Source organism: Hyperolius riggenbachi, chromosome 10 (assembly GCF_040937935.1).
Source record: "Hyperolius riggenbachi isolate aHypRig1 chromosome 10, aHypRig1.pri, whole genome shotgun sequence".
NCBI lineage: Eukaryota > Metazoa > Chordata > Amphibia > Anura > Hyperoliidae > Hyperolius > Hyperolius riggenbachi.
The window spans coordinates 92,886,720-92,902,814 of NC_090655.1; the positions used below are offsets into that span (position 1 = coordinate 92,886,720).

Here is a 16,095-nt window from a genome sequence, read left to right on the forward strand (position 1 = left end):
AGATCTAGGTGTTAGGGCATGTTTACACTACACGCAGATTGGATGCAGAAAAACTGACTCCAATGAATGCCTATGGGCCTGTTTTCATTAAACACGATTTTTCTGATGCAGATTTTCCCATAGGCATTCATTGGAGTAAGTTTTTCTGCATCCAATCTGCATGTAATGGAAACAGGCCCTTAATTGGAATGGTTTCCATAGTTACGGGTCCAGAACTAATTGATGAACCATCTGCTAGATGGATGTGAAGAGGCTCCTGACGCGGTTGAACTTGAATTTTGTGAAGGGTAGCAAAAGAAATGTCCATGAAACAACTGCAGGCTCCAGAGTCGATTATAGTGGTTACATTAAGGGTACTTACTGCGAGCTGGAAAGAGATAGGAATAGTGAAATGATTATTAAACAGAGGTGCCTGGCTCTTCTACTGATCACATATGCTATTGCTCCGTTGTTATTCCCTGATGAAGCGGGATCAAACCTGCGAAACGCGTTGCATATTTGGAGTTCATAAATAAAATATATTGACTGTCTTTACTACAGTCGTTGTGTGTCTACTTGGAGGAGGTAAGTCCACCACTACCTCCTCTATTTATCAAGAATTAGTTTTTTTAAGCTCATTTAGCTTCCTTTTATCCTTTTGGCGCCTCTGTTCTCCTGCATAATACATAGTCTCTGGAATGCCCTCCCACAACACATCCGTCACTCTACAACCTTTGTTACCTTTAAACGGTCTCTCAAAACTCACTAGTTCCGACAAGCATACGCTCTACTTAATTTCTGAAGTAATGGGACCCGATACCGGAGGAGGAGAAGGCTGAGGACGGCGGCGTGGGAGAAATACGTGTGGATGGGGGATGGAGGAAGCCCCAGGAATGTATAAAACTTTTGATGATGGTTAGCTCACTTAATGGGCTTGGTTCACTGAACCGTGATAACTCAAATATCACACCTTTTCAAAGATATCACACCTTATCAAAGTTAACATGCCTTATCAGAGTAGCATAGCGAGCACTAAGAAACCAGCAGGGGCTCAGGGCAGGACGAGTTCCACTGCCAATTAGCAGGCATAAGTGTGTAGCGCTCGCTATGCTACTCTGATAAGGCGTATTAACTTTGATAAGGTGTGATATCTTTGATAAGGTGCGATATTTGAGTTATCACGGTTTAGTGAATCAAGTCCATATGCGTAAAACAGAACTAATCAATTTTCCATAATCTCTGTCCACTTCTCTTCCTGATATACTGTAACAATAAATGTTAATTAAACTCCCATAACTTCAGTTCTTAAAGCACAGTGCTTAAAGCTAATGGGAACCCTAATTTAAATTAAAAAAAAAAAGTCAGATACTCACCTAAGGAGAGGGAAGGCTCAGTCCTAATGAGCCTTCCCTCTCCTCTCCCGGTGCCCCCGGTGCTGCGCTGGCTCCTCCGTTCACATCCCCCGCCGAGGGGACTTCGGAAGTCTTCGGGAGCAGAGTCCTCCTGAAGACAGGCGGCACACACGCGAGTACGTCATAGAGGGCGCGTGCGCAGTGTAGAGCGGCCCATCTTCGGGAGCACTCGGGTTCCCTAAGCATTTCTGAAGCCTTCCTTAAGCCGGGAGACAGCGGTATTTGACCGAAACGGTCGATTACCGCTACGGGGGAGACAGGACAACAGCGGGGACCGGGAGAGGAGAGGCTAGAATGCTCTATGGGACCCAGAGCCTCCCTCTCCTTAGGTGAGTATCTGACTTTTTTTTTTTAATACGGGTTACCATTCACTTTAAGGGTAATATTTGACACCTCTCTCTATTTATTCCTCACATTCACTCCCTAACTCCTGTCATCTCCAACTTAAAAACATATCTCGCAATCAACCTTTTCTCACTCAGGACACTACTATAATGTTTATGCATGCTCTTTCAATATCTAGTCTAGACTACTGTAACATACCACAAGCTACTTATTGGCTACCAATTAACCAGAGGATCCAGTTCAAACTCTTAGCTCTAACCTACAAAGCTGACAAGCATACACTTTTTTGCTGACAAGCTTACGCTCTATCTTAGGCCATTCCCCCTTTAACTTAAAGCCAAGTTGCACTCGTGTAGATTGTTGTCTTCTAATTAGTTATACATTTTATTCATCATGTTACTTTTGTCACTGTAATTACCAATTCTGTATTTTGTATCGATTCTGTATTTTGCACCAATTTTGTGTTTTGGATATTGGTATATACTATTGACTGTATCATGTACTCCATGTTTGTTTCTTACTTTGTACAGCACCATGGAATATGATGGCACTTTATAAAACAAAAACAATTATAATAACTAGACATTCAAGGATATGAAGTTAAACTGGAGCAAAGTAGGAAGTAAAAACAAAACAAAAACTTGCAACTTCTTTATATAGAAGCAGACACAGGTGACTAGACACTGACAGATTATCTAATCAGAGAGGGATCCATCGGCTTGATTCCCTCCACACTTATTTTCAATCGATTTCAGCATGAAATCTTTGAAAATCTGTGCATTCCTGCCGGGTCCTAGTCCCCCCCCCTGCCATGTGCTTCTCTCTTGTCCGCTTCTCCCTGCCGGCTGCTCCGTTTTCTACATATCCGTGTCCCCGGGCACCTGTGTGATGTAATGCTGGGGGCCAGACCCTAGGGGCGCTGTGACCACTAGAGACCTCTAGTATTATGCCTCTGTATTACATCACACAGGCACTTGGGGACACAGAAGTGAAGAAGACGCAAGGGGGGAGACAGAGACCATCTCTAGCGACACTGATAGTAAGCTGTGCAGAGGCGCCAAAAGAATAAAAGTATACTAAAAAGTTTAAAACATTCGGGTGGCGGCGGTGGACCGGTCACTCCAAAAAAGGACACGATATTTGTCACTTGAGGAACAGACAATTTAATTTAATACTCCACAATTAATTCGCAACGCGTTTCACGGGCACAATCACGCTTCATCAGGCAATAGACATACGGAGTATCACGGCTAGACGTCCAAAACACGCTTGGCACCTCTGGTGCCAAGCGTGTTTTGGACGTCTAGCCGTGATACTCCGTATGTCTATTGCCTGATGAAGCGTGATTGTGCCCGTGAAACGCGTTGCGAATTAATTGTGGAGTATTAAATTAAATTGTCTGTTCCTCAAGTGACAAATATCGTGTCCTTTTTTGGAGTGACCGGTCCACCGCCGCCACCCGAATGTTTTAAACTTTTTAGTATACTTTTATTCTTTTGGCGCCTCTGCACAGCTTACTATCAGAATTTTCCACCCTGGTGGAAGGGTGTTCTACCCTCTTTTCCTTCTACAGAGAGCGACATCTTAATCCTGAGTGGGGACAGGTCTAATCTCCCCACCTGCCTATACAGTGGTTGCCTGTGTGGTAACCGATGTTTGTGAGTATATTACTTACTTGTCTATTACACTTCTGGTTCCAATACGTACTACACTATATCGGGCTCTCGGTTTCTTCTTTTTATATCTCTAGCGACACGTTCCCAACCAGTGACAGATCAACCCAACTGAGCGATTTCAGCGGGAAATCAGTCAATTGATCAAGCCAAATACTGCCCACATTTCTCACCGATTTGTTCAGCATGAATGAATTGGCTGTATATGGAGTTGGGCCGAACGGTTCGCCGGCGAACGTGGTTCGCGCGAACGTAGGTGGTTCGCGTGCGGGTACCGCACGCGAACCTTTTGCGGAAGAAGTTCGGTTCGCCCCATAATGCACTGAGGGTCAACTTTGACCCTCTACATCACAGTCAGCAGGCCCAGTGTAGCCAATTAGGCTACACTAGCCCCTGGAGCCCCACCCCCCCTTATATAAGGCAGGCAGCGGCGGCCATTACGGCCACTCGTGTGCCTGCATTAGTGAGAGTAGGGCGAGCTGCTGCAGTCTCTCATATAGGGAAAGATTAGTTAGGCTTAACTTCTTCCTGGCTGCATACCTGTTCTGTTCAGTGAGCCCTCAGCCCACTGCATACCTGTTCAGTGATCCTGCCACTGCATACCTGTTCAGTGATCCTGCCACTGCATACCTGTTCAGTGATCCTGCCACTGCATACCTGTTCTGTTCAGTGAGCCCTCAGCCCACTGCATACCTGTACTGTGATCCTGCCACTCCATACCTGTTCAGTGATCCTGCCACTGCATACCTGTTCTGTTCAGTGAGCCCTCAGCCCACTGCATACCTGTACTGTGATCCTGCCACTCCATACCTGTTCAGTGATCCTGCCACTGCATACCTGTTCAGTGATCCTGCCACTGCATACCTGTTCTGTGAACCCGCCACTGTATACCTGTTCTGTTCAGTGGACCCGCCACTGTATACCTGTTCTGTTCAGTGGACCCGCCACTGTATACCTGTTCTGTTCAGTGGACCCGCCACTGTATACCTGTTCTGTTCAGTGGACCCGCCACTGTATACCTGTTTAGTGAACACGCCACTGCATACCTATTGTGTTCAGTGATCCTGCCACTGCATACCTGTTCTGTGAACCCGCCACTGTATACCTGTTCTGTTCAGTGGACCCGCCACTGTATACCTGTTCAGTGAACCCGCCACTGCATACCTGTTGTGTTCAGTGAACCTGCCACTGTATACCTGTACTGTTCAGTGAACCCACCGCATCAGTGCGCATACCTGTGCAGTTAAGTGAACCCACCTACCTAAGTGAGTGCACGCAGTGTGATATACCACTCCGTGCATACCCAATATGGACAAAACAGGTAGAGGAAGAGGTAGTGGCAGAGGCAGAGGAAGGCCACCCGGCAGGTCTGCGCGAGGTCGTGTAAATGTAATTTCGTGTGGACCTGGCCCACAGTACAGTGCTCGGAAGAAGGCACGTCCCATCACCTCCCAAGATTGTCAGGACGTGGTTGAGTATTTAGCGACACAGAACACCTCATCTTGCTCAGCCACCAGCGCTACTACTAGCACCACTTCCGCTGCATTTGACACTTCGCAAGAATTATTTAGTGTTGAAATCACTGATGCACAGCCATTGTTGTTACAGCCAGATGAATTTTCACCAGCTAATATGTCTGAGTTACGCGGCAACACTATGGATGTAACGTGTCAGGAGGATGAAGGACCTACTGATGGTGCAAGTTTGGATTTGTCTGAGGCAAGCGAAGCTGGGCAGGATGACTACGATGATGACGGTAATAGGGATCCTCTGTATGTTCCCAATAGAGGAGATGAAGAGGGGGACAGTTCAGAGGGGGAGTCAGAGAGTAGTAGGAGGAGAGAAGTTGCTGAAAGAAGCTGGGGCAGCTCTTCGTCAGAAACAGCTGGTGGCAGAGTCCGGCACCATGTATCGCCACCTATGTACAGCCAGCCAACTTGCCCTTCAGCATCAGCTGCTGAGGTCCCCATAGTGCCCACATCCCAGGGTGGCTCAGCGGTGTGGAAATTTTTTAATGTGTGTGCCTCAGATCGGACCAAAGCCATCTGTTCGCTCTGCCAACAAAAATTGAGCCGTGGAAAGGCCAACACTCACGTAGGGACAAGTGCCTTACGAAGGCACCTGGAGAAAAGGCACAAACAGCAATGGGATGGCCACCTGAGCAAAAGCAGCAGCAGCACACAAAAGAAAAGTCACCCTCCTTCTCCTCTTCCTCCTTCAGGTGCATCATCTGCTTCTGCCGCTTTCTCCCTTGCACCTTCACAGGCACCCTCCTCCACTCCGCCTCTGCCCTTGAGCGGTTCCTGCTCCTCTGCCCACAGCAGCAGTCAGGTGTCCGTGAAGGAAATGTTTGAGCGGAAGAAGCCACTTTTGGCCAGTCACCCCCTTGCCCGGCGTCTGACAGCTGGCGTGGCGGAACTGTTAGCTCGCCAGCTGTTACCATACCGGCTGGTGGACTCTGAGGCCTTCCGTAAATTTGTGGCCATCGGAACACCGCAGTGGAAGATGCCAGGCCGCACTTATTTTTCGAGAAAGGCCATACCCCAACTGCACCGTGAAGTTGAGAGGCAAGTGGTGTCATCTCTTGCGAAGAGCGTTGGGTCAAGGGTACACCTGACCACGGATGGCTGGTCTGCCAAGCACGGGCAGGGCCGCTACATTACCTACACAGCCCATTGGGTGAACCTGGTGGTGAACGATGGCAAGCAGAAAGCGGCGGACCAAATTGTGACACCTCCACGGCTTGCAGGCAGGCCTCCTGCCACCTCCTCTCCTCCTGCTACATGCTCTTCGCTGTCCTCCTCCTCCTCCTTGGCTGAGTGGCAGTTCTCCTCTCCAGCTACACAGCCCCAGCTCCGCAGGGCCTATGCTGCATGCCAGGTACGACGGTGTCACGCCATCTTAGACATGGCTTGTCTCAAAGCGGAGAGTCACACTGGAGCAGCTCTCCTGGCTGCTCTTAAGAAACAGGTGGATGAGTGGCTGACCCCGCACCACCTGGAGATAGGCAACGTGGTGTGCGACAACGGCAGCAATCTGCTTGCCGCTTTGCATATGGGGAAGCTGACACACATACCCTGCATGGCACATGTCATGAATCTAGTGGTTCAAAGATTTGTGGCAAAGTACCCTGGCTTAGCGGATGTCCTGAAGCAGGCCAGGAAGTTCTGTGGGCATTTGAGGCGCTCTTACACAGCCATGGCACGATTTGCAGAAATTCAGCGTAAAAACAACATGCCGGTGAGACGCCTCATTTGCGATAGCCCCACTCGCTGGAACTCGACCCTGCTCATGTTCTCCCGCCTGCTAGAACAGAAGAAAGCCGTCACCCAGTACCTCTACAACTGGAGTAGAACAAAACAGTCTGGGAAGATGGGGATGTTCTGGCCCGACAACTGGACACTGATGAAAAATGCATGCAGGCTCATGCGGCCGTTTGAGGAGGTGACCAACCTGGTGAGCCGCAGTGAGGGCACCATCAGCGACTTAATTCCCTACGCGTACTTCTTGGAGCGTGCTGTGCGTAGAGTGGCGGATGAAGCTGCGAATGAGCGTGACCAGGAACCGTTACGGCAGGAACAGGCATGGGACCAATTTTCATCAGACCCAGCTGTTTCCTCAACACCTACGGCAGCACAGAGGGGGGAGGAGGAGGAAGAAGAGAGGTCGTGTGCAGAAGACGAGTCAGACTCAGAGGATGATGAGCAAGGTGTTTCTTTGGGGGAGGAGGAGGAGGAGGGGACAGCGGCAGGAGAACCGCAGCAGGCGTCGCAGGGGGCTTGTGCTGCTCAACCTTCCCGTGGTATTGTTCGCGGCTGGGGGGAGGAGGTTGACTTACCTGACGTCACTGAGGAAGAGCAAGAGGAGATGGAGGGTACTGGATCCGACTTTGTGCAGATGTCGTCTTTTATGCTGTCCTGCCTGTTGAGGGACCCCCGTATAAAAAACCTCAAGGGGAATGAGCTGTACTGGGTGGCCACACTACTAGACCCTCGGTACAGGCACAAAGTGGCGGACCTGTTACCAACTCACCGGAAGGTGGAAAGGATGCAGCACATGCAGAACCAGCTGTCAACTATGCTTTACAATGCCTTTAAGGGTGATGTGACAGCACAACGCCAGCAAGGTACCACTGCCACTAATCCTCCTCCCGTGTCCACGCAGTCAAAGACAGGACGCTCCAGCGATCTCATGGTGATGTCGGACATGCGGACGTTCTTTAGTCCAACGCCTCGCCGTAGCCCTTCCGGATCCACCCTCCACCAACGCCTCGACCGGCAGGTAGCCGACTACCTGGCCTTAAGTGTGGATGTAGACACTGCTGTGAACAGCGATGAGGAACCCTTGAACTACTGGGTGCGCAGGCTTGACCTGTGGCCAGAGCTGTCCCAATTTGCCATCCAACTTCTCTCCTGCCCTGCCGCAAGCGTCCTCTCAGAAAGGACCTTCAGCGCAGCTGGAGGCATTGTCACAGAGAAGAGAAGTCGCCTAAGTCACAAAAGTGTTAAGTACCTCACCTTTATCAAAATGAATGAGGCATGGATCCCGGAGGGCTGCTGCCCGCCCCAAGACTAAGTCAGTCCCCGCACACACAGCATCTCTGCCTGCACGCCGTGTGACTGGCTGCCTGGCCTGCCCCAAAAAGACTAAGTCGCTCCCAGTCCCTCCACACAGCATGTCTGCCTGCAGGCCGCTTCACTACCTTCTCCGCCACCACCAACAGGGTCCGGGACTCCAGGCGGATTGCTGAATTTTTTAGGCCGCTGCTAGCAGCGGCCGCTGTAATAATTTTTATGGTGCGTGTACATGACTGCCTAATTTTTCTGGCTGCACTGAGGGCAGCTGCAACAACAAAAGAAAAGGCATGTACATGCGCCCATTCCCCTTCGTGATCATTACCTTGCCGTGGTGAAGGGGCTTGCGTATCACAATGAAGCAATGACCGGCGCCTAGATGAGTGTCTCGGGGGGCACACAAAAGATAATAAGGTCGTTGCTTCATTGTGGTCAGACCAAATTTGATCAGCTGGACAGTCACTGTTCTGTCATTCAGCTACATCAGCCAGGCCGACCATATGGGCTGTAAAGCCACCAAAACCTGCACTCTCGCCATGGTGCGCACCAGTCCAGCACGGCCGTCACTAGTACAAACAGCTGTTTGCGGTGCGTTACACGGTGAGTTTGGTGTGTCAGTGTGAAGCAGTACCTTAATTACACTACCTGATTGATGTATACACATGCAAGATGTTTTAAAGCACTTTAGGCCTGTCATTTAGCATTCAATGTGATTTCTGCCCTTAAAACGCTGCTTTGCGTCAAATCCAGATTTTTCCCGGGGACTTTTGGCGTGTATCCCACTCCGCCATGCCCCCCTCCAGGTGTTAGACCCCTTGAAACATCTTTTCCATCACTTTTGTGGCCAGCATAATTATTTTTTTTTTCCAAAGTTCGCATTCCCATTGAAGTCTATTGCGGTTCGCGAACTTTAACGCGAACCGAACGTTCCGCGAAAGTTCGCGAACCCGGTTCGCGAACCTAAAATTGGAGGTTCGGCCCAACTCTAGCTGTATATCGATGGGGGAAATCGGCGAGTGTATGGGCTGTTTAATGCTACAAAATCAAAGGCTTGGCAGCTTAACTGGAGGAAGAAAGCATGCTATTGATGAAATGTTTCGTATTTTTCATATTTTATTTTACTGGACGTCTCTTGTTCTTCTTCAATCCATACCAAATGTGCTTTAAAGTTTGAGAACTCAACTTTTTGGTTCTCTGCAGTTCCATATTTGAAAACAAGCATGGTAGGGAAGATGGTGAAGCAACATTCTATGCAATAAGGTTGTATTATTTAAAACTATACACAGATTTGCTTTGTCATAACCGTTGTAAAGATCGGATTTGTGTGACATGAATAGCTGGAAAACGTGATTTCTTTTTGACAATCTTTGAATCCTGTTGGGAAAATGAAGACATCGCCGTAAAGAAAGATCTTTCCTTTTCAATCCTTACCAATTTGAGACACGCTTTTCTTTTTCCCCTCTTCTGTCTCCTTTTGTCTTTCAATGCTTTCAGTTCAAAAGGACCATGCTTATCTTTGTAGGTCTGAAGAGATTCTCTGTACTTCATCAAATCTGCCCTTGCAGTATCTCTGTAAATCTAGACATAAACAAGTGATTCAGACTAGCAAGAACTGCAATTGACTGTGCACAGGTGTTTGTGTAGTGACATGCAGACACTAACTTTACTGCTTGGATTCATACATCACTGGATGCATGAAAGTGTATGCACACATGCGCCATATGGTGCCACAATTCCTATTTAAAGAGGATCTGTAATGTAAAACTTACCTCGGGAGGGGGAAGCCTCTGGATCCTAAAGAGGCTTCCTCATCCTCCTCCGTCCATGCAATCCAGCACTGTGTCCCCCAAAGTAGGGCGAGGTAAATATTTACCTCTCCACGATCCTGCGCAGGCGCAGTAGCAGCTCTTTGGTAAGGCGGAAAAGCCGACCCCGATTGTATCCGCTCTACTGCGCAGGCGCGAGTCCTGGGAGAGTCTAATAGGGATAATTAGTGCACAATTTATGCTGAAGCTAACGGCCTCCTTTCCTTTACCTGTTTTTGAATGCAAGGTGTGTAATCTGCCAATTAATCGAGGTCTGCCCACTTGTGCAGTCAGTCAAATCAGGAACAGCGTCTATTTGGAAATGCTGCCAGTCCCTTCTGCTGTACACAAAACATAAGCATACTTCAGGCTAGCTGCCTCCATGGGCTTCAGTTTGTGTTCAGCACATAATTTGCATTTGATTTGTATTCAAGGTGTGTATTTAGCCTCGGGGGGCTGTGCACATCTCTGTAGGTTTCACTTCACTTGCAGCCTGTGAGCACTGCCCATTGATTGCTGTCCTACAATCTCAGTTGTTTACCTATCACAGAATACTCCCTTTGATTAAAACTCAGTCGATACTTCTCCCTCAATTACCTTCTCATATAATCACCTTATTGAATGTTAAGGGCCCCCACAAAGGAGCTATTTCAATTTGGTATGAGGCTATGATTACAACCTCAGTTTCTCCTCTTCAAAGATATGTCCTGAGCTGGTCTAATGGTCTTAAGAATGCGATATCAGTTGATCAATTGATTTCAGCTACTATTTCGATTTTGAAGCTCTCTAAAAGTAACTCACATTGGGAACAATCCTGCAAACTTTTATATAAATGGTATTTTGCCCCTAGACGGCTGGCTTCTTTTTTGGTTGACAGGTCTCCTCTGTGTTGGCACTGCTCTTCTGCCCCAGGTACATTGCTTCATATGTTTTGGGAGTGTCCACTGATTTCTTCTTTTTGGCTTCAGGTTGAAGCCTTGATCAGAAGGTCTTTATTTTCTACTTTTACGATTACACCACAATTATCATTAATAGGACTGGAGAATCTTCCAAAACAATTTCAGTTACAAATATGCCATGTTCTGATCACAGCTACCTCACTTAATTTCTTGTAACTGGAAAACAGCTGATCAGATTTCTATATCCCAACTGAAACATACAGTTACAAGAAATGTGGTTTTAGAACATAAAGTTTGAAGCAGACATTAAAAGGGAAGGTATATACGTTTAGCCTTCCAGTCTCATGGGTTAGAACGACAGTGAGACTTACAACCAAATACCTCTGCCAAGCATAACGTTTGGCTTTCCAGAATTAGTTATCATTGGACCAGAATATTTGTTTTGTTTAATTTTCTTTCTTTTTTAGATTAGTTTGACATGTTTTTTTTGATAAACCTGTTTCTGCTTTTTGGTCTTAAATATAATCAATTTCTCAAGATGTTCTCAGCTTATTGAGGGTTCATTCTAGCCCACTGCTTCAATAAGTTCATTGCTGTCCCCTTTTGTTGGTTGGATGTCCTATGGGTATTATTATGTGCAACCGACAGAAAACGGATGTACTTGAGTGTTAGACCTGTTTCAGTATGAAGTTTTTTTTTTTTTTTAAAACTAGATTTTTATTTTCCAACTCCTTAACCACTTGAGGACCGTGGGCTTTACCCCCCTTAAGGACCAGGCACTTTTTTCCATTCAGACCACTGCAGCTTTCACGGTTTATTGCTCGCTCATACAACCTACCACCTAAATGAATTTTGGCTCCTTTTCTTGTCACTAATAAAGCTTTCTTTTGGTGCTATTTGATTGCTGCTGCGATTTTTACTTTTTATTATATTCATCAAAAAAGACATGAATTTTGGCAAAAAAATGATTTTTTTAACTTTCTGTGCTGACATTTTTTAAATAAAGTAAAATTTCTGTATACATGCAGCGCGAAAAATGTAGACAAACATGTTTTTGATAAAAAAAAAACCCATTCAGTGTATATTTATTGGTTTGGGTAAAAGTTATAGCGTTTACAAACTATGGTGCAAAAAGTGAATTTTCCCATTTTCAAGCATCTATGACTTTTCTGACCCCCTGTCATGTTTCATGAGGGGCTAGAATTCCAGGATAGTATAAATACCCCCCAAATGACCCCATTTTGGAAAGAAGACATCCCAAAGTATTCACTGAGAGGCATAGTGAGTTCATAGAAGATATTATTTTTTGTCACAAGTAAGCGGAAAATGACACTTTGTGACAAAAAAAAAAGTTTCCATTTCTTCTAACTTGCGACAAAAAAAAAAAATGAAATCTGCCACGGACTCACCATGCCCCTCTCTGAATACCTTGAAGTGTCTACTTTCCAAAATGGGGTCATTTGTGGGGTGTGTTTACTGTCCTCGCATTTTGGGGGGTGCTAATTTGTAAGCACCCCTGTAAAGCCTAAAGGTGCTCATTGGACTTTGGGCCCCTTAGCGCAGTTAGGCTGCAAAAAAGTGCCACACGTGGTATTGCCGTACTCAGTAGAAGTAGTATAATGTGTTTTGGGGTGTATTTTTACACATACCGATGCTGGGTGGGAGAAATATCTCTGTAAATGACAATTTTTTAATTTTTTTTACACACAATTGTCCATTTACAGAGATCTTTCTCCCACTCAGCATGGGTATGTGTAAAAATACACCCCAAAACACATTATACTACTCCTTGTGGCACTTTTTTGCACCCTAAGGGGCCCAAAGTCCAATGAGTACCTTTAGGATTTCACAGGTCATTTTGAGAAATTTCGTTTCAAGACTGCTCCTCACGGTTTAGGGCCCCTAAAATGCCAGGACAGTATAGGAACCCCACAAATGACTCCATTTTAGAAAGAAGACACCCCAAGGTATTCTGTTAGTAGTACGGTGAGTTCATAGAAGATTTTATTTTTTGTCACAAGTTAGCGGAAAATGTCACTTTGTGAAAAAAAACAAAAATCAATTTCCGCTAACTTGTGACAAAAAATCTTCTATGAACTCACCGTACTACTAACAGAATACCTTGGGGTGTCTTCTTTCTAAACTGGAGTCATTTGTGGGGTTCCTATACTGTCCTGGCATTTTAGGGGCCCTAAACCGTGAGTAGTCTTGAAACAAAATTTCTCAAAATGACCTGTGAACTCCTAAAGGTACTCATTGGACTTTGGGCCCCTTAGCGCAGTTAGGGTGCAAAAAAGTGCCACACATGTGGTATCGCCGTACTCGGGAGAAGTAGTACAATGTGTTTTGGGGTGTATTTTTACACATACCCATGCTGGGTGGGAGAAATAACTCTGTAAATGGACAATTGTGTGTAAAAAAAATCTAAAGATTGTCATTTACAGAGGTATTTCTCCCACCCAGCATGGGTATGTGTAAAAATACACCCCAAAACACATTATACTACTTCTCCCGAGTACGGTGATACCACATGTGTGGCACTTTTTTGCACCCTAACTGCGCTAAGGGGCCCAAAGTCCAATGAGTACCTTTAGGATTTCACAGGTCATTTTTGTTTCAAGACTACTCCTCACGGTTTAGGGCCCCTAAAATGCCAGGGCAGTATAGGAACCCCATTGACCCCATTTTAGAAAGAAGACACCCCAAGGTATTCCGTTAGGAGTATGGTGAGTTCATAGAAGTTTTTATTTTTTTGTCACAAGTTAGCGGAAATTGATTTTAATTGTTTTTTTTCACAAAGTGTCATTTTCCGCTAACTTGTGACAAAAAATAAAATCTTCTATGAACTCACCATACTCCTAACGGAATACCTTTGGGTGTCTTCTTTCTAGAATGGGGTCATTTGTGGGGTTCCTATACTGCTCTGGCATTTTAGGGGCCCTAAACCGTGAGGAGTAGTCTTGAAACCAAATGTCGCAAAATGACCTGTGAAATCCTAAAGGTACTCATTGGACTTTGGGCCCCTTAGCGTACTTAGGGTGTAAAAAAGTGCCACACATGTGGTACCGCCGTACTCAGGAGAAGTAGTACAATGTGTTTTGGGGTGTATTTTTACACATACCCATGCTGTGTGGGAGAAATATCTCTGTAAATGACAATTGTTTGATTTTTTTTTACACACAATTGTCCATTTACAGAGAGATTTCTCCCACCCAGCATGGGTATGTGTAAAAATACACCCCAAAACGCATTATACTACTTTTCCTGAGTACGGCGGTACCACATGTGTGACACTTTTTTGCAGCCTAGGTGCGCTAAGGGGCCCAACGTCCTATTCACAGGTCATTTTGAGGCATTTGTTTTCTAGACTACTCCTCATGGTTTAGGGCCCCTAAAATGCCAGGGCAGTATAGGAACCCCACAAGTGACCCCATTTTAGAAAGAAGACACCCCAAGGTATTCCGTTAGGAGTATGGCGAGTTCATAGAAGATTTTATTTTTTTGTCACAAGTTAGTGAAAAATGACACTTTGTGAAAAAAAAAACAATAAAAATCAATTACCGCTAACTTTTGACAAAAAATAAAATCTTCTATGAACTCGTCATACACCTAACAGAATACCTTGGGGTGTCTTCTTTCTAAAATGGGGTCACTTGTGGGGTTCCTATACCACCCTGGCATTTTACAGGCCCAAAACCGTGAGTAGTCTGGAAAGCAAATGTCTCAAAATGACTGTTCAGGGGTATAAGCATCTGCAAATTTTGATGACAGGTGGTCTATGAGGGGGCGAATTTTGTGGAACCGGTCATAAGCAGGGTGGCCTTTTAGATGACAGGTTGTATTGGGCCTGATCTGATGGATAGGAGTGCTAGGGGGGGTGACAGGAGGTGATTGATGGGTGTCTCAGGGGGTGGTTAGAGGGGAAAATAGATGCAATCAATGCACTGGGGAGGTGATCAGAAGGGGGTCTGAGGGGGATCTGAGGGTTTGGCCGAGTGATCAGGAGCCCACACGGGGCAAATTAGGGCCTGATCTGATGGGTAGGTGTGCTAGGGGGTGACAGGAGGTGATTGATGGGTGTCTCAAGGTGTGATTAGAGGGGGGAATAGATGCAAGCAATGCACTGGCAAGGTGATCAGGGCTGGGGTCTGAGGGTGTGGGCGGGTGATTGAGTGCGCTAGGGGCAGATAGGGGTCTAATCTGATGGGTAGCAGTGACAGGGGGTGATTGATGGGTAATTAGTGGGTGTTTAGGGTAGAGAACAGATGTAAACACTGCACTTGGAAGGTGATCTGACGTCGGATCTGCGTGTGATCTATTGGTGTGAGTTGGTGATCAGATTGCCCGCAAGGGGCAGGTTAGGGGCTGATTGATGGGTGGCAGTGACGGGGTGATTGACGGGTGATTGACAGGTGATCAGTGGGTGATTACAGGGAAGCACAGATGTAAATATTGCACTGGCGAATTGATAAGGGGCGTCTGAGGGCAATCTGAGCGTGTAGGCGGGTGATTGGGTGCCCGCAAGGGGCAGATTAGGGTCTGATCTGATGGGTAACAGTGACAGGTGGTGATAGGGGGTGATTGATGGGTAATTAGTGGGTGTTTAGGGTAGATAACAGATGTAAACACTGCACTTGGGAGGTGATCTGACGTCGGATCTGCGGGCGATCTATTGGTGTGGGTGGGTGATCAGATTGCCCGCAAGGGGCAGGTTAGCGGCTGATTGATGGGTGGCAGTGACAGGGGGTGATTGATGGGTGATTGATAGGTTATTGACAGGTGATCAGTGGGTTATTACAGGGAAGCACAGATGTAAATATTGCACTGGCGAATTGATAAGGGGGGTCTGAGGGCAATCGGAGCGTGTAGGCGGGTGATTGGGTGCCCGCAAGGGGCAGATTAGGGTCTGATCTGATGGGTAACAGTGACAGGTGGTGATAGGGGGTGAATGATGGGTAATTAGTGGGTGTTTAGGGTAGATAACAGATGTTAACACTGCACTTGGGAGGTGATCTGACGTCGGATCTGCGGGCGATCTATTGGTGTGGGTGGGTGATCAGATTTCCTGCAAGGGGCAGGTTAGGGGCTGATTGATGGGTGGCAGTGACAGGGGGTGATTGATGGGTGATTGACAGGTGATCAGGGGGATAGATGCATACAGTACACAGGGGGGGGGGGGGGTCTGGGGAGAATCTGAGGGGTGGGGGGGGTGATCAGGAGGGGGCAGGGGGAGGGGATAAAAAAAATAGTGTTGACAGATAGTGACAGGGAGTGATTGATGGGTGATTAGGGGGGTGATTGGGTGCAAACAGGGGTCTGGGGGGTGGGCAGGGGGGGGGGGTCTGAGGGGTGCTGTGGGCGATCTGGGGCAGGGGGGGGGTAAAATCAGTGTGCTTGGTTGCGACATA

General features: G+C 46.8%; 1 protein-coding gene across 4 annotated transcripts in view; it reads right to left on the minus strand.

Moving 5' to 3' along the window:
* LOC137533890 (transcription factor A, mitochondrial-like) overlaps positions 1 to 16,095 on the minus strand; it is a 118,265-nt gene that overhangs the window by 26,481 nt on the left and 75,689 nt on the right. For 3 of the 4 annotated variants that reach the window (XM_068255188.1, XM_068255189.1, XM_068255187.1), the window contains exon 5: positions 9,415 to 9,561. The exons of the other annotated variant lie outside the window; for it this stretch is intronic. In XM_068255188.1, the coding sequence (XP_068111289.1) occupies positions 9,415 to 9,561 (147 nt within the window). The remainder of the gene's footprint in view (positions 1 to 9,414; positions 9,562 to 16,095) is intronic. 4 annotated transcript variants of the gene reach the window in all.